At 40.4% G+C, this 25,732-nt stretch overlaps 2 protein-coding genes across 2 annotated transcripts; both read right to left on the bottom strand.

Annotated features, from left to right (window-relative positions):
* On the bottom strand, positions 1-4,331 carry cmtm3 (CKLF-like MARVEL transmembrane domain containing 3). The gene is made up of 5 exons (XM_055207933.2): positions 4,025-4,331; positions 2,835-2,990; positions 2,640-2,735; positions 2,425-2,539; positions 1-879 (listed from the first exon to the last, which is right to left on the bottom strand). The coding sequence occupies exons 1-5, from the start codon at positions 4,139-4,141 to the stop codon at positions 851-853; spliced, it is 513 nt and encodes a 170-aa protein (XP_055063908.1). The 5' UTR covers positions 4,142-4,331; the 3' UTR covers positions 1-850.
* Positions 4,332-5,652: 1,321 nt separating this feature from the next.
* On the bottom strand, positions 5,653-25,692 carry LOC129447523 (chemokine-like factor). Its single transcript, XM_055209309.2, has 4 exons — positions 25,496-25,692; positions 25,191-25,346; positions 6,073-6,168; positions 5,653-5,911 (listed from the first exon to the last, which is right to left on the bottom strand). The coding sequence occupies exons 1-4, from the start codon at positions 25,580-25,582 to the stop codon at positions 5,810-5,812; spliced, it is 441 nt and encodes a 146-aa protein (XP_055065284.1). The 5' UTR covers positions 25,583-25,692; the 3' UTR covers positions 5,653-5,809.
* Positions 25,693-25,732: the final 40 nt, after the last annotated feature.

Raw genomic sequence — 25,732 nt, 5'->3', positions numbered from 1 at the left:
TCACTGGTGCACAAAAGATATTTATTGAAGTGGTTATTTGTCAGTTTATGTCACAAAACAGTTCTTACAATCCATCAGTCCTTCATAGTAAAACTAAAAGTTGGTTTATGGATACTATAGTAAACCGGGTGACACTCCCTTATGCTCTGCCGAAGCTCACACTTATATGTAAATAATACAAAATGCAGTGCAATGGACATGTACAAACAGTACACAAGCATATTGATGATAATTCCTGCCATTTTTACAATACTTTGGCAAGACTTTTTGGAATTACTTAGCAATATGATAAACACAAAAGTGTAAACCTGTGAAAAAAGTCAGGTGACTGTGACCAGCCAACCACCTGCTATATACTTAATGATGTAAACGTGTTTATTATTTTTGGTGCAAAACGTTAAAAACAATCCCCAGGGCAGGGCTTCATTGTCAAGATCATGCATAGCTTTTTAAAAGTTAGAAATAATTCTGGGATAAAACATTCTCCCAGCATATTTCTAAATATTATATAAACACACAACATTTCCCGAGTGTAGACATAAAGGCTCGTACATAAAAAGTACACACTGATCTGAAAACAATAACACACATGTAAACAATACTATTAGTACACTTAAGCTGTTAGAAGCAGGCCATAGGCACAATACAATACTACCATTTAGTTCTGGCTGACTGATGTGAAGTGCCTAAAATAATTCACAGCTGTGGGAAAATCAAATGGGATGGCAAGATTGTGCTGATTTACACAATTACAAAAGTGTGTATTTCTCTGTAAACACACTTATTGCTTCTGTTTTAATTTGTTTTATCAGTGGTCACACACCAAATCTTCAAGAACACAATCACAGCTTCATTCAGAGTCCGAATCTGAGTCTTCATCTGTATGGAAAAATAATATGTCAGTCTGGGAGAAAAAGGAAGGACAGACTCTAAAAAAAGACAAGGGAAAACACACTGGAATTTCCCATTAAAATAATCTGCTTTACACCACAGAGGCAATATGACTGCGGATGACAGTTGCTGACCATAAACAATTTAGCCCACATTAAACTGATAAGATACTCTGCTTGTTTAAAACCCCAAAATAAAGCTACAATGTAGATCATGTTTTTAAACAAAAATTGCTTGGTAATAATACTACCCACTTTAAATAACTAGTCTCACTAGGGATGCACTGATATATTAGTGACAGAGTGCAGTTATGCAAACCTGAAAACCACGCCCACCGGGGAGGAATCAATCCAACCATCTCCATTGACTTTGTATTGCGAGAGGCCGCCTCCTTGTCATTTCTGACTAACAACAAAAAACAGAATAATGCCTAAAAGCTGCTGTGTTACAAGAAGTACAGCTAACAAGAACAAAAACCAAAAATAAGTCTTTATAAGCTGTCGAGCCATAAAACCCAGCCTTTAAGGTGAATAAAGTGGATCGGCGACTACGTTTCCCTCTAGTGGGCGCAGTTCTACTAATAGTAGTACTATGAAAAGTTTCCACTTTTGTTTTTTGGGGTCGACGGCTTATAAAAACTTATTTCTGGGATTTTTGGCTTTTTAGCTGTACATCGTGTCGCACAGCAGCTTTTAGGCATTATTCTGGTTTTTGTTATAAGCCAGAAATGACAAGGAGGCAGCCTCTCGCAATACAAAGTCAATGGAGACGAATTGATTGTTTCCCCCCCCCGGTGGGGGTGGTTTTCAGGTTATGACGCGGTGCGCTCTGTCTCTATATCAGCCTATAATTGGATGATTCTTTAAAATCAGTCAATGATCATGGCAGATTATAGCCTAGCAATTAACGGGCAAGAAAACATCTCAGAACTCATGCCGTGTGATTATTTTGAATGGGGTGACGCTGACAAATTGCACTGTAGTTCTAGGATAATACTTTGAAACAACAGGCCTCATTTATAAAGCGTGCGTACGCACAGATTTGATCGTAAAGTTTGCGTACGCAAAAATCCACGGCAAAGTCCATATTTATAAATCTTTGACGTGAAAAAAAGTGCTTAGCGCTACGTCAAGGTCTGGGCAGTTGTACGCACTTTTGCTTGTTAGGCATTGTTTAAAGGCGGGGATCTGAAACTGCTCGGCTGCGCACAAGTTCAAGTTTATTTGATTTATAGATTTGAAAGGGGCACGCGCGTTTTTTGCGCGTACGTTCGGTTTATGAATCACACGTACGCATTTTTGATAAATGATCGTAAGATCAAATGTAGGATGTTTTTTACGCAGCATTTTATAAATGAGTCCCAAGGAGTAAAAAGCTAAACTATCAGAATGCATCAGTAAATGTCATTCTAAGTGATCAAATATTGGTATCGGCATAGATATTTCGTATCGGTGGATTGTTTTGCTGCTTCAGTTTAATGTGTATGCAAAAATGTCAGTAAATGAGAGCTATGCAAGAACTTTACTCGTATACCATGTGTATTGCGAGGTTCCTCGCTTGGATCACCTCCCTTGAGGAAATTTGCCAGTTCATTAAAAATGAAATAAAAATCCAGGGCAAAAACGATTGTTGCAATAAAGCCAAAGACCTAAGAAGTGAGAGAGAATCAGAAGTGAATAAGAAATGAACAGTGTGGTCAATTATAGTGAAGATAGCTTAGATTTGACATTAGACCGATGTTAGTTTACCCCAGCAGCCTTTGAGGCTCCATCCGGATACTTTGACACAGAAATTATAGAGATGATGAAGAAGATGATGGAGGCACTGACACAACGCAGGAAGTCCTTGACAAACATGAAGGTTTTGAAAAAAGGTCAGAACTTGTGGAGCCAAATGTTATTATTAGTGTACACGGTCTCCATTATGCTGGTCAGTGAACTTACCATGAGGGGCCAGTGAAAGCCTTTAAATCTCTCATTGAACTTTGTGGAATAAGCAAAGAGCAGGAAAAGAGCTGCCAAGAATTCAATGAGGGGAGCTGTGACAAAGGCAGCTGCTGTTGATGCAGCAAAGCACAAAAAGCTGATGAACGACAGTACCTAAACAGACAGGAAACACGAAGATATTTTTAGTGTGCCAGTTTGAGCGTACCAGTAACCTTAAATTGATCATAGGCAGGCATAGATAAGATTTTTCTGGTTTGTAACTTATTTATCTTTCCTGAGTGATTTATTTTGTAAAGTAAGCAAATCATTTGCATTGAGATTTCGCACCACACACAAACCAAATACAGAATATTTTGAATAGCATTGTGAATAATACCAACTGTCTCACAGGGTTTTCACATACTTCACTGGTGGTCACAGATATAAAGAAAAATAAAAAAATCCTCCCACAGAGCAGAGGTAATACATAATAGCAAACACTGCTGTAGTCTGAAGTTTGTATAACATTCAGTGATTAACCTGACTTAGATGATAAAACATCTCCATATATGAATATCCAAAAAACTGTCATGACATCTGGCGACTTAAGTTGAAAAACAAACTATCAACACGTACCAATATCTACCCACACATGCACACAGAGTAGTTAACATTATTCTTAAAATCTTATCGTCTATGGTACTATCCAAAATAAGGTTCATTAAAAAATAATGATCATGGCATGTACATACTGTAAGATGTCTGCCCTGTGCTTATAAAGTTTGTTTGTTTTTATTTTATGTCTTTAGGAACGTTCGAGGACCCTTAACAGGAAAGACAACTCCCACTTCAGCTGAATGAGAGGAGTATGATGGCTTTGACCTATATAGACAACAACTTGACTCATTCATCGCCAAAAAGCTTTCTACAACATTTGAAAAGACAATTGAGTATTTGACTATTAAAGAATAGTCAGTGAAAACATAACATATCGTAACGATAAAGGGGGGGGGGATGCGGCGCATGTGATGAATGGCACGAGAAACTCGTGCTGCGGTATCCATTTGCCAACAGCACAGATTTATTTTAATACGAATACTTAAACCTTTTGCAGAAACCTATCACAAAACAAAAACACATGAATTCTATTGCAACTTATACATTTGCATGTCGGCTATTGATTTTAAGATAAAATTCAAAAAGCATACCACTTCACCGATCAGCAGCTGTCCTTTTCGGGAGGAGACGAACTCTTTATTCGGAAGAAGAGCGCAAACTCCGGATAGTTGTGATCTGTTGTTTTCTGGAGCCTCTATGTCGCCCATCACGGCGATGAAACACTTTTACACCCGAGTAAAGTTCACAGGGATGCTTCCTAATCAATGCTATGTACAAATCTACCCTTCGCAAATCGACATAACTTTCCACAGAGTGGAAACGGAAATAATGACAGTGCGGAAGCACACAAAAGAGCAACATCTGCATTCCCGAAATCTGGAGACAGAGAATGTGAGCGATACATCTAAAAGAGGACGGAAACAACTAATGATATTAGAGCAACACAATATTTTTACTGCATTACTTAACCATTATTTCTGAAGTTAAAAAAACTCGAAATCACTTTAAATGGCTTCAAAAGTTGATTTTTCCTATGAGAACTGATTATGAAATGTTTTTAGCAGTCATATATGAAAAATCAGCTTGGAGTTACAAACTATAACAGTAAACTTTTAACTTTTTTAACTTTTATTTTTATCATTTTTTTCTAAAATAAAGTTGACATAGCATGATTGCATTTTTGATTAGCAGTTATGAAAGATAATTGCACTCTAAAAATAATATCAAAAGGACAAAAATGACAAATCGCCGTAGTGTTAAAAGAACCCATAAAATTTTTATATTTGACCCAACATTGTGTTAAAACAAACATTTTGGGTTGAAACAACACACCATCGGTTGAATTACAACCCAATGGTCTGGGTTTGTTCTTTTTTGACCCAACAGTTTATGGGTTTATGTGGTATTATTAAGGGTTAACTCTGAAAAAATGTCAGAGGAAATAATGAAATAATATAATAATAACTACTTGAAGAACAATAGGGTCCTCGCACTTCAGTGCTCAGGCCTTACAAAGTGAAGACAGATTAAATTAGATAAAATGTAGCCTATTCATGAAATTACGACATTAACATTACATTTATGCATTTGGCAGATGCTTTTATCCAAAGCTTGCAGACCATTCGAAGTATACATTTTTATCAGTATGTGTGTTTCAGGGATGAATCCATGATCTTTGCGTTGGTAAGGCATTGCTCTACTAGCTGAGCTACAGGAAATAATTTGCTTAAAGGGATAGTTCACTTCAAAATGAAAACTCTGTCATCATCCACCCATCCTCATGTTGTTCTAAACCTGCACGAACTTCCCTTCTCCGATGAACACAAAGAAGACACCTTGAGAAACTATGGCAAACACACAGCAGCAAGCGACCATAGATTTCCATAGTAGGAATAAAAAAAAAATGATGGAATTTAATGGGTACCGTCAACTGTGTGCTTACCATCATTTATCAAAATATTTTCTTAGTCATTTATCACAATACTTCTAAAATATTTTTTCCTACTATGGAAGTCAATGGTCACTTACTGCTGTGTGTTTACCATCATTTCTCAAAATATCTTTTTTGTGTTCATCAGAAAAAAAATCCACACAGGTCTAGAACAACATGAGCATACGCAAACGACGACAGACTTCTCATTCTAAAGTGAACTATCCCTCTAACTGGCTGAGTTCAGAAGAACAAACAAATGAATCTCAAAAGGATATCAGGCATAAGTATATTGATACAACATTGTTCTTTATTTATGGCTGAGACCTTAAAAATATTTTGAGTGGCAATGAAACCAACCCATTATTTTAATTACTGAAAATAATAATAAGTATGCAGTCATGTTTGCAGGTTGAGAGTTGTTCATAAAAACTTTCATATTTCCCTACGTGACCACTGTGGTGGTTCTTGGCTTGTTGAATGTGATTTTTTTGAAAAGGATGTAACCATCCAAACACCACAATGTTGCCGCCACAAGACCCACGATCTGTTAACAAAGCACACAGTAATGAGAAATATGTGGCATCATACAGTAATCAATATATATAAAATCTTTGTAAAATATAAAGCGTCTACAACTGTGTAAGTATATTCAAAACAATTGAACGGATTTGAAAATGTATGATAGCCTTTACATAGTTTTCTTACCCCTCCACCCAGAGTGCCTTTCACTGTATATGTCGAAACTGCTATAAGACTGAGAATACACACGAGTACTGCTGCAAAAAATGAGTTAAACACGTCCTGTAAGAGAAAAAGAGTTACCCAAAATAAAGTTACATTTGTAATATCGATATGCATACAAATTCCCTAGCAATAACAAAGCCTAACTAGATAGAAAAGTTTGTTAACAAACTTTATGTTGGCTTGACAAAGCCTGGCCTGAACGTTAAAAACGGTTTGACAGAAGTTTAGTTTAGTAGGCTATCTGGCTGTTAGTATGTTTAAGTATGAAGCTAGCCTGATTTAACATAAAGGTAGCATGATTAGCCTGAAGCTAGCATGAAGCTAACATGATTAGCATGAAGCTAGCATCAAGTTAGCATGATTAGCATGAAGCTAGCATGATGCTAACATGAAATAGCATGAAGCTAGCATGATGCTAACATGAATTAGCATGAAACTAGCACGAAGCTAACATGATTAGCATGAAGCTTGCATCAAGTTAGCATGATTAGCATGAAGCTAGCATGATGCTAACATGAATTAGCATGAAGTTAGCATGATGCTAACATGAATTAGCATGAAGCTAGCATGATGCTAACATGAATTAGCATGAAGCTAGCATGATGTTAACATGAATTAGCATGAAGCTAGCATGATGCTAACATGAATTAACATGAAGCTAGCATGATGCTAACATGAATTAGCATGAAGCTAGCATGATGCTAACATGAATTAACATGAAGTTAGCATGATGCTAACATGAATTAACATGAAGCTAGCATGATGCTAACATGAATTAACATGAAGCTAACATGAAGCTAGCATGATGCTAACATGAATTAGCATGAAGCTAGCATGATGCTAACATGAATTAGCATGAAGCTAGCATGATGCTAACATGAATTAGCATGAAGCTAGCATGATGCTAACATGAATTAGCATGAAGCTAGCATGATGCTAACATGAATTAGCATTAAGCTAGCATGATGCTAACATGAATTAGCATGAAGCTAGCATGATGCTAACATGAATTAGCATGAAGCTAGCATGATGCTAACATGAATTAGCATGAAGCTAGCATGATGGTAACATGAATTAGCATGAAGCTAGCATGATGCTAACATGAATTAGCATGAAGCTAGCATGATGCTAACATGAATTAGCATGAAGCTAGCATGATGCTAACATGAATTAGCATGAAGCTAGCATGATGCTAACATGAATTAGCATGAAGCTAGCATGATGTTAATATGAATTAGCATGAAGCTAGAATGGTGATAACATGAATTAGCATGAAGCTAGAATGGTGATAACATGAATTAGCATGAAGCTAGCATGATGATAACATGAATTAGCATGAAGCTAGAATGGTGATAACATGAATTAGCATGAAGCTAGCATGATGATAACATGAATTAGCATGAAGCTAGCATGATGCTAACATGAATTAGCATGAAGCTAGAATGAAGCTAGCATGATGCTAACATGAATTAGCATGAAGTTAGAATGATGCTAACATGAATTAGCATGAAGCTAGAATGATGCTGCCATGAATTAGCATGAAGCTAGCATGATGCTAACATGAATTAGCATGAAGCTAACATGATGCTAACATGAATTAGCATGAAGCTAGCATGATGCTAACATGAATTAGCATGAAGCTAGCATGATGCTAACATGAATTAGCATGAAGCTAGCATGATGCTAACATGAATTAGCATGAAGCTAGCATGATGCTAACATGAATTAGCATGAAGCTAGCATGATGCTAACATGAATAACATGAAGTTAGCAAGATTTATTATGAAATTAGCATAAAGCTAGCATGAAACTAGCATGAAGCTAGTATGACTTAGCATGAAGCTAGCATAAGGCTAACATGACCAAAAGACCCAACCCCCATGCCTCTATGATTTTCGGATCCAGAGATATAAGGCTTTGTTTATTATGTTGCTAGGGTGCTCATATTTGGTTGCTAGGGGCGTGGCTTAATACCTCGATAAGAATCCTCAGAGACTGATTGGATGCCTGAGTAAAATGAGCCCACCCCCATGTCTCTGCGACACTGTGCTGCAAAGATATCCATCTGCGCAATTTATAATGGCAGTCTATGGAATAAGTTGCTAGGGTGCCCAAAAATGGTTGCTAGGGGCGTGGCTTAATAGCTATGGGACGATCTTGAGAGACTGATTGGATGCCTGAGTAAAATGAGCCCACCCCCATGTCTCTACGACACTCTAAAATGAAGATATTCCATCTGGGACACTTTTATTCCCTTATATGGGCATGTTTCCTGCCCCATTATAAGTCAATGGGGAAATTTGGGTGCCTCTTACACCCCAGGGGTACAGATTACACCCCAATGTGATGTATGTTCTTACACAGCCTGCCAGCCTCTTCAACTGTGATAACTCACAAGTTTCTACAAATTTCTCGTTCGCAGCTATGATCCGTCAAAGTTTGTCGTAATGTTAAGTCAATGGAAATTTTGGGGTGTTTGAGCGCCCCGTTTAGGAATTCGGTAGGTCCCATCAGTTAGAAAAGTCATAGCATAAATCTACGTACCAGTCTTAAAAGTTTTGTAAAGTTTTGTGGGTGTAGCTTGAAAGCTCTAGGAGGAGTTACAGTTCGAAAAAGTGTGGACCAGAAGAATAATAATAACTAGATAGGTACATTTCCTGAAGAAGATGTGAGTGGTGCTTGCCGTGGCAAAATTCTGGGGACCATATATGATTATAATCCAAGCCAAAAATAAAACGATCCAACTCCCGTGTCTGTACGATGTTCTGATGCGGAGATATAAAGCTGTGTTGATCCGGTTGCTAGGGTACTGTATTTGGTTGCTAGGGAAAAAATTGGCATCCACTAGTGTTTACATGCCGAGTCACAAGTAAAATGGTCCAACCCCTGTGTCTCTACGATGTTCTGATGCGGAGATATAAGGCTTTGTTTACTCTGTTGCTAGGGTACTGTATTTGGTTGCTAGGGAAAAAAATGGCATCCACTAGTGATTACCCTCCGAGTCACGAGTCAAACGGTCCAACCCCTGTGTCTCTACGATGTTCTGATGCGGAGATATAAGGCTTTGTTTACTCTGTTGCTAGGGTACTGTATTTGGTTGCTAGGGAAAAAACTGCCATCCAGTACTGATTACCCGCCGAGTCACGAGTCAAACGGTCCAACCCCCGTGTCTCTACGATGTTCTGCTGCGGAGAACTAAGGCTTTGTTTACACTGTTGCTAGGGTACTGTATTTGGTTGCTAGGGGGAAAATTGGCATCCACTGGTGATTACACTCCAAGTCACAAGTCAAACGGTCCAACCCCCGTGTCTCTACGATGTTCTGATGCGGAGATATAAGGCTTTGTTTACTCTGTTGCTAGGGTACTGTATTTGGTTGCTAGGGAAAAAAATGGCATCCACTAGTGATTACCCTCCGAGTCACGAGTCAAACGGTCCAACCCCCGTGTCTCTACGATGTTCTGATGCAAAGATATAAGGCTTTGTTTACTCTGTTGCTAGGGTACTGTATTTGGTTGCTAGGGAAAAAATTGGCATCCACTAGTGATTACCCTCCAAGTCACGAGTCAAACGGTCCAACCCCCGTGTCTCTACGATGTTCTGATGCGGAGATATAAGGCTTTGTTTACTCTGTTGCTAGGGTACTGTATTTGGTTGCTAGGGGAAAAAATGGCATCCACTAGTGATTACCCTCCAAGTCACGAGTCAAACGGTCCAAACCCCATGTCTCTACGATGTTCTGATGCGGAGATATAAGGCTTTGTTTACTCTGTTGCTAGGGTACTCTATTTGGTTGCTAGGGAAAAAATGGGCATCCACTAGTGATAACACGCCGAGTCACGAGTCAAACGGGCCGAGCCGCGTGTCTCTACGATGTTCTGATGCGGAGATATAAGGCTGTGTTTATCCGGTTGCTAGGGTGGTCAAATTTGGTTGCTAGGGGCGTGGCTTGGGAGTGGCCAATTATGTGCCCAATTGTTACACCCCTAGTCACAAGTAAAACGGTCCAACCCCCGTGTCTCTACGATGTTCTGATGCCGAGATATAACTGTTTGAATTTTATGTTGCTAGGGTGCTCAAAAGTGGTTGCTAGGGGCGTGGCTTAGTAAGTCTTTAAGGATCCTGAGAGACTGATTGGATGCCTGAGTAAAATGAGCCCACCCCCATGTCTCTATGACACTGTGGTGCAAAGATATCCATCTGGGCATTTTATAATGGCAGTCTATGGGATAGGTTGCTAGGGTGCCCAAAATGGTTGCTAGGGTAACCTTACACCCCATTGTGGGGGACGTCCTGAAAGAGTCTAGCACCCTCTTCAAATGTTGTGACCCACATGGTTCTACAAAATCCTCGCTCGGACCTATGACCCGTCAAAGTTTTTCGCAATGTTAAGTCTATGGGATTTTCGCCCATTGACTTATCATTGGGGCACTTTTGGGCGCCTCTTACACCCCAGGGGTACAACTTACACCCCAATGTGATGTATGTTCTTAAAGAGCCTACCACCCTCTTCAAATGTTGTAACCCACATGTTTCTACAAAATCCTCGAGCGGAGCTATGACTCGTCAAAGTTGGGCGCAATGTTAAGTCAATGGGATTTTTCGGGTGGTTTTTCGCCCCCCTTTCGGAAATCCTGCACCCGATCGCTTATAAAAGTCATAGCACACCTCTCCTCAATAAACCGGTCGATTTGAGCCCTCTTTCATGGGACTACGGCAAATCGTGCGGGACGAGTTACGCGCCGAAAAAGTGTGCAGACATAAGAATAATAATAATAACTAGATAGAAAAGTTTGAAGACAAACTTTATGTTGGCTTGACAAAGCCTGGCCTGAACGTTTAAAAAAGTTTTGGAGAAACTTAAAACAAGTTTAGTTTAGTAGTCTAACTTTCCGTAAACATGATTTAACAAAAACTTAGCATGTTAACATGATTTAACACTAAGTTAGCATGATGTTAACATGAATAAACATGAGTAAACATGATGCTAACATGAATTAGCATGAAGCTAGCATGATGCTAACATGAATTAGCATAAAGCTAGCATGATGCTAACATGAATTAGCATGAAGCTAGCGTGATGCTAACATGAATTAGCATGAAGCTAGCGTGATGCTAACATGAATTAGCATGAAGCTAGCATGATGCTAACATGAATTAGCATGAAGCTAGCATGATGCTAACATGAATTAGCATTAAGCTAGCATGATGCTAACATGAATTAGCATGAAGCTAGCATGATGCTAACATGAATTAGCATGAAGCTAGCATGATGCTAACATGAATTAGCATGAAGCTAGCATGATGCTAACATGAATTAGCATGAAGCTAGCATGATGCTAACATGAATTAGCATGAAGCTAGCATGATGCTAACATGAATTAGCATGAAGCTAGCATGATGCTAACATGAATTAGCATGAAGCTAGCATGATGCTAACATGAATTAGCATGAAGCTAGCATGAATTAGCATGAAGCTAGCATGATGCTAACATGAATTAGCATGAAGCTAGCATGATGCTAACATGAATTAGCATGAAGCTAGAATGATGCCAACATGAATTAGCATGAAGCTAGAATGGTGATAACATGAATTAGCATGAAGCTAGCATGATGCTAACATGAATTAGCATGAAGCTAGCATGATGCTAACATGAATTAGCATGAAGCTAGAATGAAGCTAGCATGATGCTAACATGAATTAGCATGAAGCTAGCATGATGCTAACATGAATTAGCATGAAGCTAGCATGATGCTAACATGAATTAGCATGAAGCTAGCATGATGCTAACATGAATTAGCATGATGCTAACATGAATTAGCATGAAGCTAGCATGATGCTAACATGAATTAGCATGAAGCTAGCATGATGCTAACATGAATTAGCATGAAGCTAGCATGATGCTAACATGAATTAGCATGAAGCTAGCATGATGCTAACATGAATTAGCATGAAGCTAGCATGATGCTAACATGAATTAGCATGAAGCTAGCATGATAATAACATGAATAAGCATGAAGCTAGCATGATGCTAACATGAATTAGCATGAAGATAGCATGATGCTAACATGAATTAGCATGAAGCTAGCATGGTGTTAACATGAATAAGCATGAAGCTAGCATGATTTATTATGAAATTAGCATAAAGCTAGCATGAAACTAGCATGAAGCTAGTATGACTTAGCATGAAGCTAGCATAAGGCTAACATGACCAAAAGACCCAACCCCCATGCCTCTATGATTTTCGGATCCAGAGATATAAGGCTTTGTTTATTATGTTGCTAGGGTGCTCATATTTGGTTGCTAGGGGCGTGGCTTAATACCTCGATAAGAATCCTCAGAGACTGATTGGATGCCTGAGTAAAATGAGCCCACCCCCATGTCTCTGTGACACTGTGCTGCAAAGATATCCATCTGCGCAATTTATAATGGCAGTCTATGGAATAAGTTGCTAGGGTGCCCAAAAATGGTTGCTAGGGGCGTGGCTTAATAGCTATGGGACGATCTTGAGAGACTGATTGGATGCCTGAGTAAAATGAGCCCACCCCCATGTCTCTGCGACACTCTAAAATGAAGATATTCCATCTGGGACGCTTTTATTCCCTTATATGGGCATGTTTCCTGCCCCATTATAAGTCAATGGGGAAATTTGGGTGCCTCTTACACCCCAGGGGTACAGCTTACACCCCAATGTGATGTATGTTCTTACACAGCCTACCAGCCTCTTCAACTGTGATAACCCACAAGTTTCTACAAATTTCTCGTTCGCAGCTATGACCCGTCAAAGTTGGTCGTAATGTTAAGTCAATGGAAAATTTGGGGTGTTTGAGCGCCCCGTTTAGGAATTCGGTAGGTCCCATCAGTTATAAAAGTCATAGCATAAATCTACGTACCAGTCTTAAAAGTTTTGTAAAGTTTTGTGGGTGTAGCTTGAAAGCTCTAGGAGGAGTTACTGTTAGAAAAAGTGTGGACCAGAAGAATAATAATAACTAGATAGGTACATTTCCTGAAGAAAATGTGAAGTGGTGCTTGCCGTGGCAAATTTCGGGGAACAATATATGATTATACTCTAAGTCACGAGTCAAACGGTCCAACCCCCGTGTCCCTACGATGTTCTGATGCGGAGATAAAAGGCTTTGTTTACTCTGTTGCTAGGGTACTGTATTTGGTTGCTAGGGAAAATATTGGCATCCCATAATGATTACACTCTGAGTCACGAGTCAAACGGTCCAGCCCCCGTGTCTCTACGATGTTCTGATGCGGAGATATAAGGCTTTGTTTACTCTGTTGCTAGGGTACTGTATTTGGTTGCTAGGGAAAAAATTGGGATCCCATAATGATTACACTCCGAGTCACGAGTCAAACAGTCCAACCCCTGTGTCTCTACGATCTTCTGATGCGGAGATATAAGGCTCTGTTTACTCTGTTGCTAGGGTACTGTATTTGGTTGCTAGGGAAAAAATTGCCATCCACTGGTGATTACACTCCAAGTCACAAGTCAAACGGTCCAACCCCGTGTTTCGACGATGTTCTGATGCGGAGATATAAGGCTTTGTTAACTCTGTTGCTAGGGTACTGTATTTGGTTGCTAGGGAAAAATTTGCATCCACTGGTGATTACATGCTGAGTCACAAGTAAAATGGTCCAACCCCTGTGTCTCTACGATGTTCTGCTGCAGAGATATAAGGCTTTGTTTACACTGTTGCTAAGGTACTGTATTTGGTTGCTAGGTGGAAAATTGGCATCCACTGGTGATTACCCTCTGAGTCACAAGTCAAACGGTCCAACCCCCGTGTCTCTACGATGTTCTGATGCGGAGATATAAGGCTTTGTTTACTCTGTTGCTAGGGAGCTGTATTTGGTTGCTAGGGAAAAAATTGCCATCCACTGGTGATTACCCTCCGAGTCACGAGTCAAATGGTCCAACCCCCGTGTCTCTACGATGTTCTGATGTGGAGATATAAGGCTTTGTTTACTCTGTTGCTAGGGAGCTGTATTTGGTTGCTAGGGAAAAACTGGCATCCACTCGTGATTACCCGCCGAGTCACAAGTCAAATGGTCCAACCCCCATGTCTCTACGATGTTCTGATGCGGAGAAATAAGGCTTTGTTTACTCTGTTGCTAGGGAGCTGTATTTGGTTGCTAGGGACAAAAATGGCATCCACTAGTGATTACCCTCCGAGTCACGAGTCAAATGGTCCAACCCCCGTGTCTCTACGATATTCTGATGTGGAGATATAAGGCTTTGTTTACTCTGTTGCTAGGGAGCTGTATTTGGTTGCTAGGGAAAAAATGGCATCCACTAGTGATTACCCGCCAAGTCACGAGTCAAATGGTCCAACCCCCGTGTCTCTATGATGTTCTGATGCGGAGATATAAGGCTTTGTTTACTCTGTTGCTAGGGAACTGTATTTGGTTGCTAGGGAAAAAATTGGCATCCCATAGTGATTACACTCTCAGTCACGAGTCAAACGGTCCAACCCCCGTGTTTCTAAGATGTTCTGATGCGGAGATATAAGGCTTTGTTTACTCTGTTGCTAGGGTACTGTATTTGGTTGCTAGGGAAAAATTTGGCATCCCATAGTGATTACACTCTGAGTCACGAGTCAAACGGTCCAACCCCCGTGTCTCTACGATGTTCTGATGCGGAGATATAAGGCTTTGTTTACTCTGTTGCTAAGGTACTGTATTTGGTTGCTAGGGAAAAATTTGGCATCCCATAGTGATTACACTCTGAGTCACGAGTCAAACGGTCCAACCCCCGTGTCTCTACGATGTTCTGATGCTGAGATATAACTGTTTGAATGTTATGTTGCTAGGGTGCTCAAAACTGGTTGCTAGGGGCGTGGCTTAATACCTCAATAAGGATCCTGAGAGACTGATTGGATGCCTGAGTAAAATGAGCCCACCCCCATGTCTCTGTGACACTGTGGTGCAAAGATATCCATCTGGGCATTTTATAATGGCAGTCTATGGGATAGGTTGCTAGGGTGCCCAAAATGGTTGCTAGGGTAACCTTACACCCCATTGTGGGGGACGTCCTGAAAGAGTCTTGCCCCCTCTTCAAATGTTGTGACCCACATGGTTCTACGAAATCCTCGCTCGGACCTATGACCCGTCAAAGTTTTTCGCAATTTTAAGTCTATGGGATTTTCCCCCATTGACTTTGAATGGGAAATTTCGGGTGCCTCTTACACCCCAGGGGTACAACTTACACCCCAATGTGATGTATGTTCTTACAGAGCCTACTACCCTCTTCAAATGTATTAACCCACATGTTTCTACAAAAATCTCGCTCGTACCTATGACCCGTCAAAGTTTTTGCAATGTTAAGTCTATGGGATTTTCCCCCATTGACTTTTCATTGGGGCACTTTTGGGCGCCTCTTACACCCCAGGGGTACAACTTACACCCCAATGTGATGTATGTTCTTACAGAGCCTACCACCCTCTTCAAATGTTGTAACCCACATGTTTCTACAAAATCCTCGAGCGGAGCTATGACTCGTCAAAGTAGGGCGTAATGTTAAGTCAATGGGATTTTTCGGGTGGTTTTTCGCCCCCCTTTCGGAAATCCTGCACCCGATCGCTTATAAAAGTCATAGCACACCTCTCCTCAATAAGCCGGTCAATTTGAGCCCTCTTTCATGGGTCTACGACAAACCGTGCGGGACGAGTTAGGTGCCGAAAAAACGTGCAGATGTAAGAATAAAATATAATAATAATTTTTACAATAGTAATAGTGATGCCTTGCATAAATGCAAGCACCACTAATAATAATTATAATAACTAGATAGGTACATTTCCTGAAGAAAATGTGAGTGGTGCTTGCCGTGGCAAAATCCGGGGGACCATATATGATTATACTCCAAGCCTAAAGTAAAACGATCCGACTCCCGTGTCTCTACGATGTTCTGATGCGGAGATGTAAGGTTTTGTTTACTCTGTTGCTAGGGTACTGTATTTGGTTGCTAGGGAAAAAATTGGCATCCACTAGTGTTTACATGCCGAGTCACAAGTAAAATGGTCCAACCCCTGTGTCTCTACGATGTTCTGATGCGGAGATATAAGGCTTTGTTTATTCGGTTGCTAGGGTACTCTATTTGGTTGCTAGGGGGAAAATTGGCATCCACTAGTGATTACATGCCGAGTCACAAGTCAAATGGTCCAACCCCCGTGTCTCTACCATGTTCTGATGCGGAGATATAAGGCTTTGTTTACTCTGTTGCTAGGGTACTGTATTTGGTTGCTAGGGGGAAAATTGGAATCCACTGGTGAGTACATTCCGAGTCACCAGTCAAACGGTCCAATCCCCGTGTCTCCATGATGTTCTGATGCGGAGATATAAGGCTTTGTTTACTCTGTTGCTAGGGTACTATATTTGGTTGCTAGGGAAAAAATGGCATCCACTGGTGATTACACTTCAAGTCACAAGTCAAACGGTCCAACCCCCGTGTCTCTATGATGTTCTGATGCGTAGATATAAGCCTTTGTTTACTCTGTTGCTAGGGTACTGTATTTGGTTGCTAGGGAAAAAATTGGAATCCATTAGTGATTACCCTCCAAGTCACGAGTCCAACGGTCCAACCCCCGTGTCTCTACGATGTTCAGATGCGTAGATATAAGCCTTTGTTTACTCTGTTGCTAGGGTACTGTATTCGGTTGCTAGGGAAAAAATTGCCATCCACTAGTGATTACCCTCCGGGTCACGAGTCAAACGGTCCAACCCCTGTGTCTCTACGATGTTCTGATGCGGAGATATAAGGCTTTGTTTACTCTGTTGCTAGGGTACTGTATTTGGTTGCTAGGGAAAAAATTGCATCCATTAGTGATTACCCTCTGAGTCACGAGTCAAACGGTCCAACCCCCGTGTCTCTACGATGTTCTGATGCAGAGATATAAGGCTTTGTTTACTCTGTTGCTAGGGTACTGTATTTGGTTACTAGGGAAAAAATGGCATCCACTAGTGATTACCCTCCGAGTCACGAGTCAAACGGTCCAACCCCCGTGTCTCTACGATGTTCTGATGCGGAGATATAAGGCTTTGTTTACTCTGTTGCTAGGGTACTGTATTTGGTCGCTAGGGGAAAAAATGGCATCCACTAGTGATTACCCTCCAAGTCACGAGTCAAACGGTCCAACCCCCGTGTCTCTACGATGTTCTGATGCGGAGATATAAGGCTTTGTTTACTCTGTTGCTAGGGTACTGTATTTGGTTGCTAGGGAAAAAAATGGCATCCACTAGTGATTACCCTCCAAGTCACGAGTCAAACGGTCCAAACCCCGTGTCTCTACGATGTTCTGATGCGGAGATATAAGGCTTTGTTTATTCGGTTGCTAGGGTTCTCAAATTTGGTTGCTAGGGGCGTGGCTTGGGAGTGGCCATTGATGTGCCCAATTGTTACACCCCTAGTCACAAGTAAAACGGTCCAACCCCCGTGTCTCTACGATGTTCTGATGCCGAGATATAATTGTTTGAATTTTATGTTGCTAGGGTGCTCAAAAGTGGTTGCTAGGGGCGTGGCTTAGTAAGTATTTAAGGATCCTGAGAGAGTGATTGGATGCCTGAGTAAAATGAGCCCACCCCCATGTCTCTGTGACACTGTGGTGCAAAGATATCCATCTAGGCATTTTATAATGGCAGTCTATGGGATAGGTTGCTAGGGTGCCCAAAATGGTTGCTAGGGTAACCTTACACCCCATTGTGGGGGACGTCCTGACAGAGTCTAGCACCCTTTTCAAATGTAGTAACCCACATGTTTCTATGAAATCCTCGCTCGGACCTATGACCCGTCAAAGTATTTGCAATGTTAAGTCTATGGGATTTTCCCCCATTGACTTTTCATTGGGGCACTTTTGGGCGCCTCTTACACCCCAGGGGTACAACTTACACCCCAATGTGATATATGTTCTTACAGAGTCTACCACCCTCTCCAAATGTTGTAACCTACATGTTTCTACAAAATCCTCGAGCGGAGCTATGACTCGTCAAAGTTGGGCTCAATGTTAAGTCAATGGGATTTTTCGGGTGGTTTTTCGCCCCCCTTTTGGAAATCCTGCACCCGATCGCTTATAAAAGTCATAGCAGTCGTGTCCTTAATAAGCCCGTTGATTTGAGGCCTCTTTCATGGGTCTACGACAAACCGTGCGGGACTAGTTAGGTGCCGAAAAAGTGTGCAGATGTAAGAATAAAATATAATAATAATTATAACTAGATAGAAAAGTTTGTTGACAAACTTTATGTTGGCTTGACAAAGCCTGGCCTGAACGTTAAAAACGGTTTGACAGAAGTTTAGTTTAGTAGGCTATCTGGCTGTTAGTATGTTTAAGTATGAAGCTAGCCTGATTTAGCATGAAGCTAGCATGATTAGCCTGAAGTTAGCATGAAGCTAACATGATTAGCATGAAGCTAGCATCAAGTTAGCATGATTAGCATGAAGCTAGCATGATGCTAACATGAAATAGCATGAAGCTAACATGATGTTAACATGAATTAGCATGAAGCTAGCATGAAGCTAACATGTTTAGCATGAAGCTAGCATTAAGTTAGCATGATTAGCATGAAGCTAGCATGATGCTAACATGAATTAGCATGAAGCTAGCATGATGCTAACATAATTTAGCATAAAGCTAGCATGATGCTAACATGAATTAGCATGAAGCTAGCATGATGCTAACATGAATTAGCATGAAGCTAGCATGATGCTAACATGAATTAGCATGAAGCTAGCATGATGCTAACATGAATTAGCATGAAGCTAGCATGATGTTAACATGAATTAGCATGAAGCTAGCATGATGTTAACATGAATTAGCATGAAGCTAGCATGATGCTAACATGAATTAGCATGAAGCTAGCATGATGTTAACATGAATTAGCATGAAGCTAGCATGATGTTAACATGAATTAGCATGAAGCTAGCATGATGTTAACATGAATTAGCATTAAGCTAGCATGATGTTAACATGAATTAGCATGAAGCTAGCATGATGCTAACATGAATTAGCATGAAGCTAGCATGATGCTAACATGAATTAGCATGAAGTTAGCATGATGCTAACATGAATTAGCATGAAGCTAGCACGATGCTAACATGAATTAGCATGAAGCTAGCACGAATTAACATGAAGCTAGCACAATGCTAACATGAATTAGCATGAAGCTAGCACGAAGCTAACATGAATTAGCATGAAGCTAGCACGAAGCTAACATGAATTAGCATGAAGCTAGCACGAAGCTAACATGAATTAACATGAAGCTAGCACGATGCTAACATGAATTAGCATGAAGCTGGCACGATGCTAACATGAATTAGCATGAAGCTAGCACGATGCTAACATGAATTAGCATGAAGCTAGCACGATGCTAACATGAATTAGCATGAAGCTAGCACGATGCTAACATGAATTAGCATGAAGCTAGCACGATGCTAACATGAATTAGCATGAAGCTAGCACGAAGCTAAGATGAAGTAGCATGAAGCTAGCACGAAGCTAACATGTATTAGCATGAAGCTAGCACGAAGCTTACATGAATTAACATGAAGCTAGCACGATGCTAACATGAATTAGCATGAAGCTAGGACAATGCTAACATGAATTAGCATGAAGTTAGCATGATGCTAACATGATTTAGCATGAAGTTAGCATGATTTAGCATGAAGTTAGCAAGATTTATTATGAAATTAGCATAAAGCTAGCATGAAACTAGCATGATGCTACTATGACTTAGCATGAAGCTAGCATAAGGCTAACATGACCAAAAGACCCAACCCCCATGTCTCTATGATGTTCGGATCCAGAGATATAAGGCTTTGTTTATTATGTTGCTAGGGTGCTCATATTTGGTTGCTAGGGGCGTGGCTTAATAGATATGGGACGATCCTGAGAGACTGATTGGATGCCTGAGTAAAATGAGCCCACCCCCATGTCTCTACGACACTGTAAAGCAAAGATATTCCGTCTGGGACGCTTTTATTCCCTTATATGGGCATGTTCCCTGCCCCATTATAAGTCAATGGGGAAATTTGGGTGCCTCTTACACCCCAGGGGTGAAACTTATACCCCAATGTGATGTATGTTCTTACACAGCCTGCCAGCCTCTTCAAATGTGGTAACCCACAAGTTTCTACAAATTTCTCGCTTGCAGCAATGACCCGTCAAAGTTTGTCCAATGTTAAGTCAATGGGACTTTCGGAATTTTAATGTCCCGTTTTAGGAATTCTGTAAGTCGGATTCCTTCAAAAAGTCATAGCACACTTCTTCAGACCAGTCAGAATGTCCGTGGAAAATTTGGTGGTTGTAGCTTGAAAGCTGTAGGCCGCATTAATTGCAGAAATTTAGTCTCAGAAGAAAAATAATAATAATAATAATAAGTTTAAAAGCAATAACAGTATGTTGGCTTTGTCAAGCCAACATAACTAGATAGGTACATTTCCTGAAGAAAATGTGAAGTGGTGCTTGCCGTGGCAAAATTCTGGGGGAAATGTATGATTATACTCCGAGTCACGAGTCAAACGGTCCAACCCCCGTGTCTCTACGATGTTCTGATGTGGAGACATAAGGCTTTGTTTATTGAAGGTAGTATGATTAGCATGATGTTAACATAATTAACGTGAAGGTAGTATGATGTTAACATGATTAGCATGAAGTTAGCATGAAGTTAAAATGAAGCTAACATGATGTTAATATGATAAGCATGAAGTTAGCATGATGTTAGCATGATTATCAGGAAGTTGGCATGATGATAGCATGATTAGCATGAAGTTAGCATGAAGTTAGCATGAAGCTAGCATGATGTTAACATGAGTAGCATGAAGCTAGCATGAAGCTAACATGATTAGCATGAAGTTAGCATGAAGCTAGCATTAAGCTAGCATGATTAGCATGAAGCTAGCATGATTAGCATGAAGCTAGCATGATTAGCATGATGTTAGCATGATTAGCATGATGTTAGCATGATTAGCATGAAGTTAGCATGAAGCTAACATGAGGCTAGCATGATTAGCATGAAGCTAGCATGATGTTAGCATGATTATCAGGAAGTTGGCATGATGTTAGCATGATTAGCATGAAGTTAGCATGAAGCTAGCATGATGTTAACATGATTAGCATGAAGCTAGCATGAAGCTAACATGATTACCATGAAGTTAGCATGAAGCTAGCATTAAGCTAACATGATTAGCATGAAGCTAGCATGAAGCTAGCATGATTAGCATGAAGCTAGCATGATTAGCATGATGTTAGCATGATTAGCATGATGTTAGCATGATTAGCATGAAGTTAGCATGAAGCTAGTATGATTAGCATGAAGCTAGCATGAAGCTAACATGATTAGCATGAGGCTAGCATGATTAGCATCAAGCTAGCATGATGTTAGCATGATTAGCATGAAGTTAGCATGATGTTAGCATGATTAGCATGATGTTAGCATGATTAGCATGAAGTTAGCATGAAGCTAGCATGATTAGCATGAAGCTAGCATGAAGCTAACATGATTAGCATGAGGCTAGCATGATTAGCATCAAGCTAGCATGATGTTAGCATGATTAGCATGAAGTTAGCATGATGTTAGAATGATTAGCATAAAGATAGCATGATGTTAGCATGATTAGCATGAAGCTAGCATGATGTTAGCATGATTAGCAAGAAGTTAACATGAAGTTAGCATGAAGCTAGCATGATTTAACGTGAAGTTAGCAAGATTTATTATGAAATTAGCATTAAGCTAGCATGAAACTAGCATGAAGCTAGTATGACTTAGCATTAAGCTAGCATGAAGCTAACATGACCCAAAGACCCAACCCCCATGTCTCTATGATGTTCGGATCCAGAGATATAAGGCTTTGTTTATTATGTTGCTAGGGTGCTCATATTTGGTTGGTAGGGGCGTGGCTTGGGAGTGGCCAATAATGTGGCCAGTTATTACACTCTGAGTCACAAGTAAAAAGGTCCAACCCCCGTGTCTCTACGATGTTCTGATGCGAAGATATAAGGCTTTGTTTATTTGGTTGCTAGGGTGCTCATATTTGGTTGCTAGGGGCGTGGCTTGGGAGTGGCCAATGATGTGGCCAGTGATTACATTCCGAGTCACAAGTAAAACGGTCCAACCCCCGTGTCTCTACGATGTTCTGATGCCGAGATATAACTGTTTCAATGTTATGTTGCTAGGGTGCTCAAAAGTGGTTGCTAGGGGCGTGGCTTAATACCTCAATAAGGATCCTGAGAGACTGATTGGATGTCTGGGTAAAATGAGCCCACCCCCAAGTCTCTATGACACTGTGCTGCAAAGATATCCATCCTGGCATTTTATAATGGCAGTCTATGGGAGATGTTGCTAGGGTCCCCAAAATTGTTGCTAGGGGCGTGGCTTAATAACTCTGGGAGGATCCTGAGAGACTGATTGGATGCCCAAGTAAAATGAGCCCACCCACGTATCTCTACGACACTGTAAAGCAAAGATATCCCATCTGGAACGGTTTTATTCCCTTATATGGGCGTGTTTCCTGGCCCATTATAAGTCAATGGGGCACTTTTGGGCACCTCTTACACCCCAGGGGTACAACTTACACCCCATTGTGATCCATGTTCTTACAGAGCCTACCACCCTCTTCAAATGTTGTAACCCACATGTTTCTACAAAATTCTCGAGCGGAGCTATGACCCGTCAAAGTTGGGCGCAATGTTAAGTCAATGGGATTTTTTGGGTGGTTTTTCGCCCCCCTTTCGGAAATCCTGCACCCGATCGCTTATAAAAGTCATAGCACACCTCTCCTCAATAAACCGGTCAATTTGAGCCCTCTTTCGTGTGTCTACGACAAACCGCGTGGGACGAGTTACGCGCCGAAAAAACGTGCAGACATAAGAATAAGATATAACTAGATATTAAAGTTTGAAGACAAACTTTATGTTGGCTTGAAAAAGCGTAGCTTGAACGTTTAAAACGGTTTGACAGAAGTTTAGTTTAGTAGGCTATCTGGCTGTAAGAATGTTTAAGTATGAAGGTAGCATGATTAGCATGAAGCTAACATGATGTTAGCATGATTAGCATGAAGCTAGCATAATGCTAGCATGATTAGCATGAAGCTAGCATGATGCTAGCATGATTAGCATGAAGCTAACATGATGCTAGCATGATTAGCATGAAGCTAGCATGATGCTAGCATGATTAGCATGAAGCTAGCATGATGCTAGCAAGATTAGCATGAAGCTAGCATGATGCTAGCATGATTAGCATGATGCTAGCATGATTAGCATGATGCTAGCATGATTAGCATGAAGCTAACATGATGCTAGCATGATTAGCATGAAGCTAACATGATGCTAGCATGATTAGCATGAAGCTAGCATGATGCTAGCATGATTAGCATGAAGCTAGCATGATGCTAGCATGATTAGCATGAAGCTAACATGATGCTATCATGATTAGCATGAAGCTAACATGATGCTATCATGATTAGCATGAAGCTAACATGATGTTAGCATGATTAACATGAAGCTAGCATGATGCTAGCATGATTAGCATGAAGCTAGCATGATGTTAGCATGATTAGCATGAAGCTAGCATGATGGTAGCATGATTAGCATGAAGCTAGCATGATGCTAGCATGATTAGCATGAAGCTAGCATGATGCTAGCATGATTAGCATGAAGCTAGCATGATGGTAGCATGATTAGCATGAAGCTAGCATGATGGTAGCATAATTAGCATGATTAGCATGAAGCTAGCATGATGTTAATATGATTAGCATGAAGCTAGCATGATGTTAACATGAAACTAGCATGATTCTAGCATGATTAGCATGAAGCTAGCATGATGTTAGCATGATTAGCATGAAGTAAGCATAAGGTTAGCATGATTAGCATGAAGCTAGCATGATTTAACGTGAAGCTAGCATGATTAGCATGATGCTAACATGATTAGCATGACGCTAGCACTATTTGGCGTGCAGTTAACAAGATTTAACATGAAGCTAACATGATTTAGCATGAAGTTAGCAAGATTTATTATGAAATTAGCATAAAGCTAGCATGAAACTAGCATGAAGCTAGTATGACTTAGCATGGAGCTAGCATGAAGCTAACATGACCCAAAGACCCAACCCCCATGTCTCTATGATGTTCAAACCAAGAGATATAAGGCTTTGTTTATTATGTTGCTAGGGTGCTCATATTTGGTTGCTAGGGGCGTGGCTTAATACCTCAATAAGAATCCTATTAAGACTGATTGGATGCCTGAGTAAAATGAGCCCACCCCTATGTCTCTATGACACTCTGGTGTAAAGATATCCATCTGGGCTTTTTATAATGGTAGTCTATGGGAGATGTTGCTAGGGTACCCAAAAATGTTGCTAGGGGCGTGGCTTAATAGCTCTGGGGCGATCCTAAGAGACTGATAGGATGACTGAGTAAAATGAGCCCACCCCCATGTCTCTACGACACTCTAAAGTAAAGATATTCCATCTGGGACGCTTTTATTCCCTTATATGGGCATGTTTCCTGCCCCATTATAAGTCAATGGGAAATTTTGGGGGCCTCTTACACCCCAGGGGTACAGCTTACACCCCATTGTGATGTATGTTCTTACACAGTCTGCCAGCCTCCTTAAATGTGGTAAGCCACAAGTTTCTAAAAGTTTCTCACTCGCAGCTATGACCCGTCAAAGTTTGTCTCCATGTTAAGTCAATGGGAATTTTGGGGTGTTCGCGCGCCCCGTTTAGGAATTCGGAAGGTCCCATCAGTTAGAAAAGATATAGCACACTAAGTCAGACCAGTCTGAAGGTCTGTGGAAAATTTGGTGCATGTAGCTTGAAAGCCCTAGGACGAGTTAGTGTCAGAAATTTTGGGAGGAGAAGAAAGAATAATAATAAGTTTAAAAGCAATAACAGTATGTTGGCTTTTTCAAAGCCAACATAATAATAATAATAATAAGTATGAGGAATAGTAATAGTGATGCCTTGCATAAATGCAAGCACCACTAATAATAAGCTTAGATCGAAGAACAGTATGTTGGCTTTGTCAAGCCAACATAATAAATGTTATGAATAACTTTATGAAAGATGATATGTATTCTCTACTCACAATTAGAGGCCAGAAGATGAAGGTGAACATCTTGTTGAGTTTCAGCAGGTAAAGCACAAGAAAGCCAAGTGTAATGAAAAACTCCATGCATGTTGCTGCAATGTAGGGGGGCCTGGATGCCACTGTATAACACACAAAAGCCACAAAAGCACAAACCTGGCCAGAAAATAACATAGTGAAGATCGTTTGAATGATTTAGTAATATAAGCGTGAATATGCATCATTTAATGTCTTAATTGTTCTGTTGTTTATTACAGCATTATTATTTCAGTATACAGCCATATCTAATGTTAAAAATGTCTCACCGCTTCTGCTATTTTCAGTAGTCCTTTTGTGGATTTTAGCAAAGCCAAATCAACTTCCATTGTGCCATTAACAGAATCTTTGACCATATTAAGTGTCGATTATCATCTCAGTGTTGACATATATTCTCTTCTTTTTGCTTGACACAAACTTGACAGTTGACTTCCTGAATAAGTGTTTCCTCTTAGTTCCAGGAAATGACTACACATACTGTAAAACTTTTTTCAAAGCATTTTAAT

The sequence above is a fragment of the Misgurnus anguillicaudatus genome, chromosome 21 (assembly GCF_027580225.2).
Source record: "Misgurnus anguillicaudatus chromosome 21, ASM2758022v2, whole genome shotgun sequence".
NCBI lineage: Eukaryota > Metazoa > Chordata > Actinopteri > Cypriniformes > Cobitidae > Misgurnus > Misgurnus anguillicaudatus.
Note: the sequence above shows the minus strand (reverse complement) of the source record. Positions and strands in the feature narration are given on the sequence as shown.

Coding starts and splice junctions, on each gene's coding strand:
- cmtm3 (XM_055207933.2), bottom strand. CDS start 4,141: ATGGGCGACATAGAGGCTCCAGAAAACAACAGATCACAACTATCCGGA. Junction 2,991..4,024: donor AGCTGCTGATCGGTGAAGTG/GTATGCTTTTTG, acceptor CTGTCTGTTTAG/GTACTGTCGTTCATCAGCTT. Junction 2,736..2,834: donor GCTTTCACTGGCCCCTCATG/GTAAGTTCACTG, acceptor ATGTTTGTCAAG/GACTTCCTGCGTTGTGTCAG.
- LOC129447523 (XM_055209309.2), bottom strand. CDS start 25,582: ATGGTCAAAGATTCTGTTAATGGCACAATGGAAGTTGATTTGGCTTTG. Junction 6,169..25,190: donor TCATCTTCTGGCCTCTAATT/GTGAGTAGAGAA, acceptor TTTCTCTTACAG/GACGTGTTTAACTCATTTTT. Junction 5,912..6,072: donor AAGGCACTCTGGGTGGAGGG/GTAAGAAAACTA, acceptor CTTTGTTAACAG/ATCGTGGGTCTTGTGGCGGC.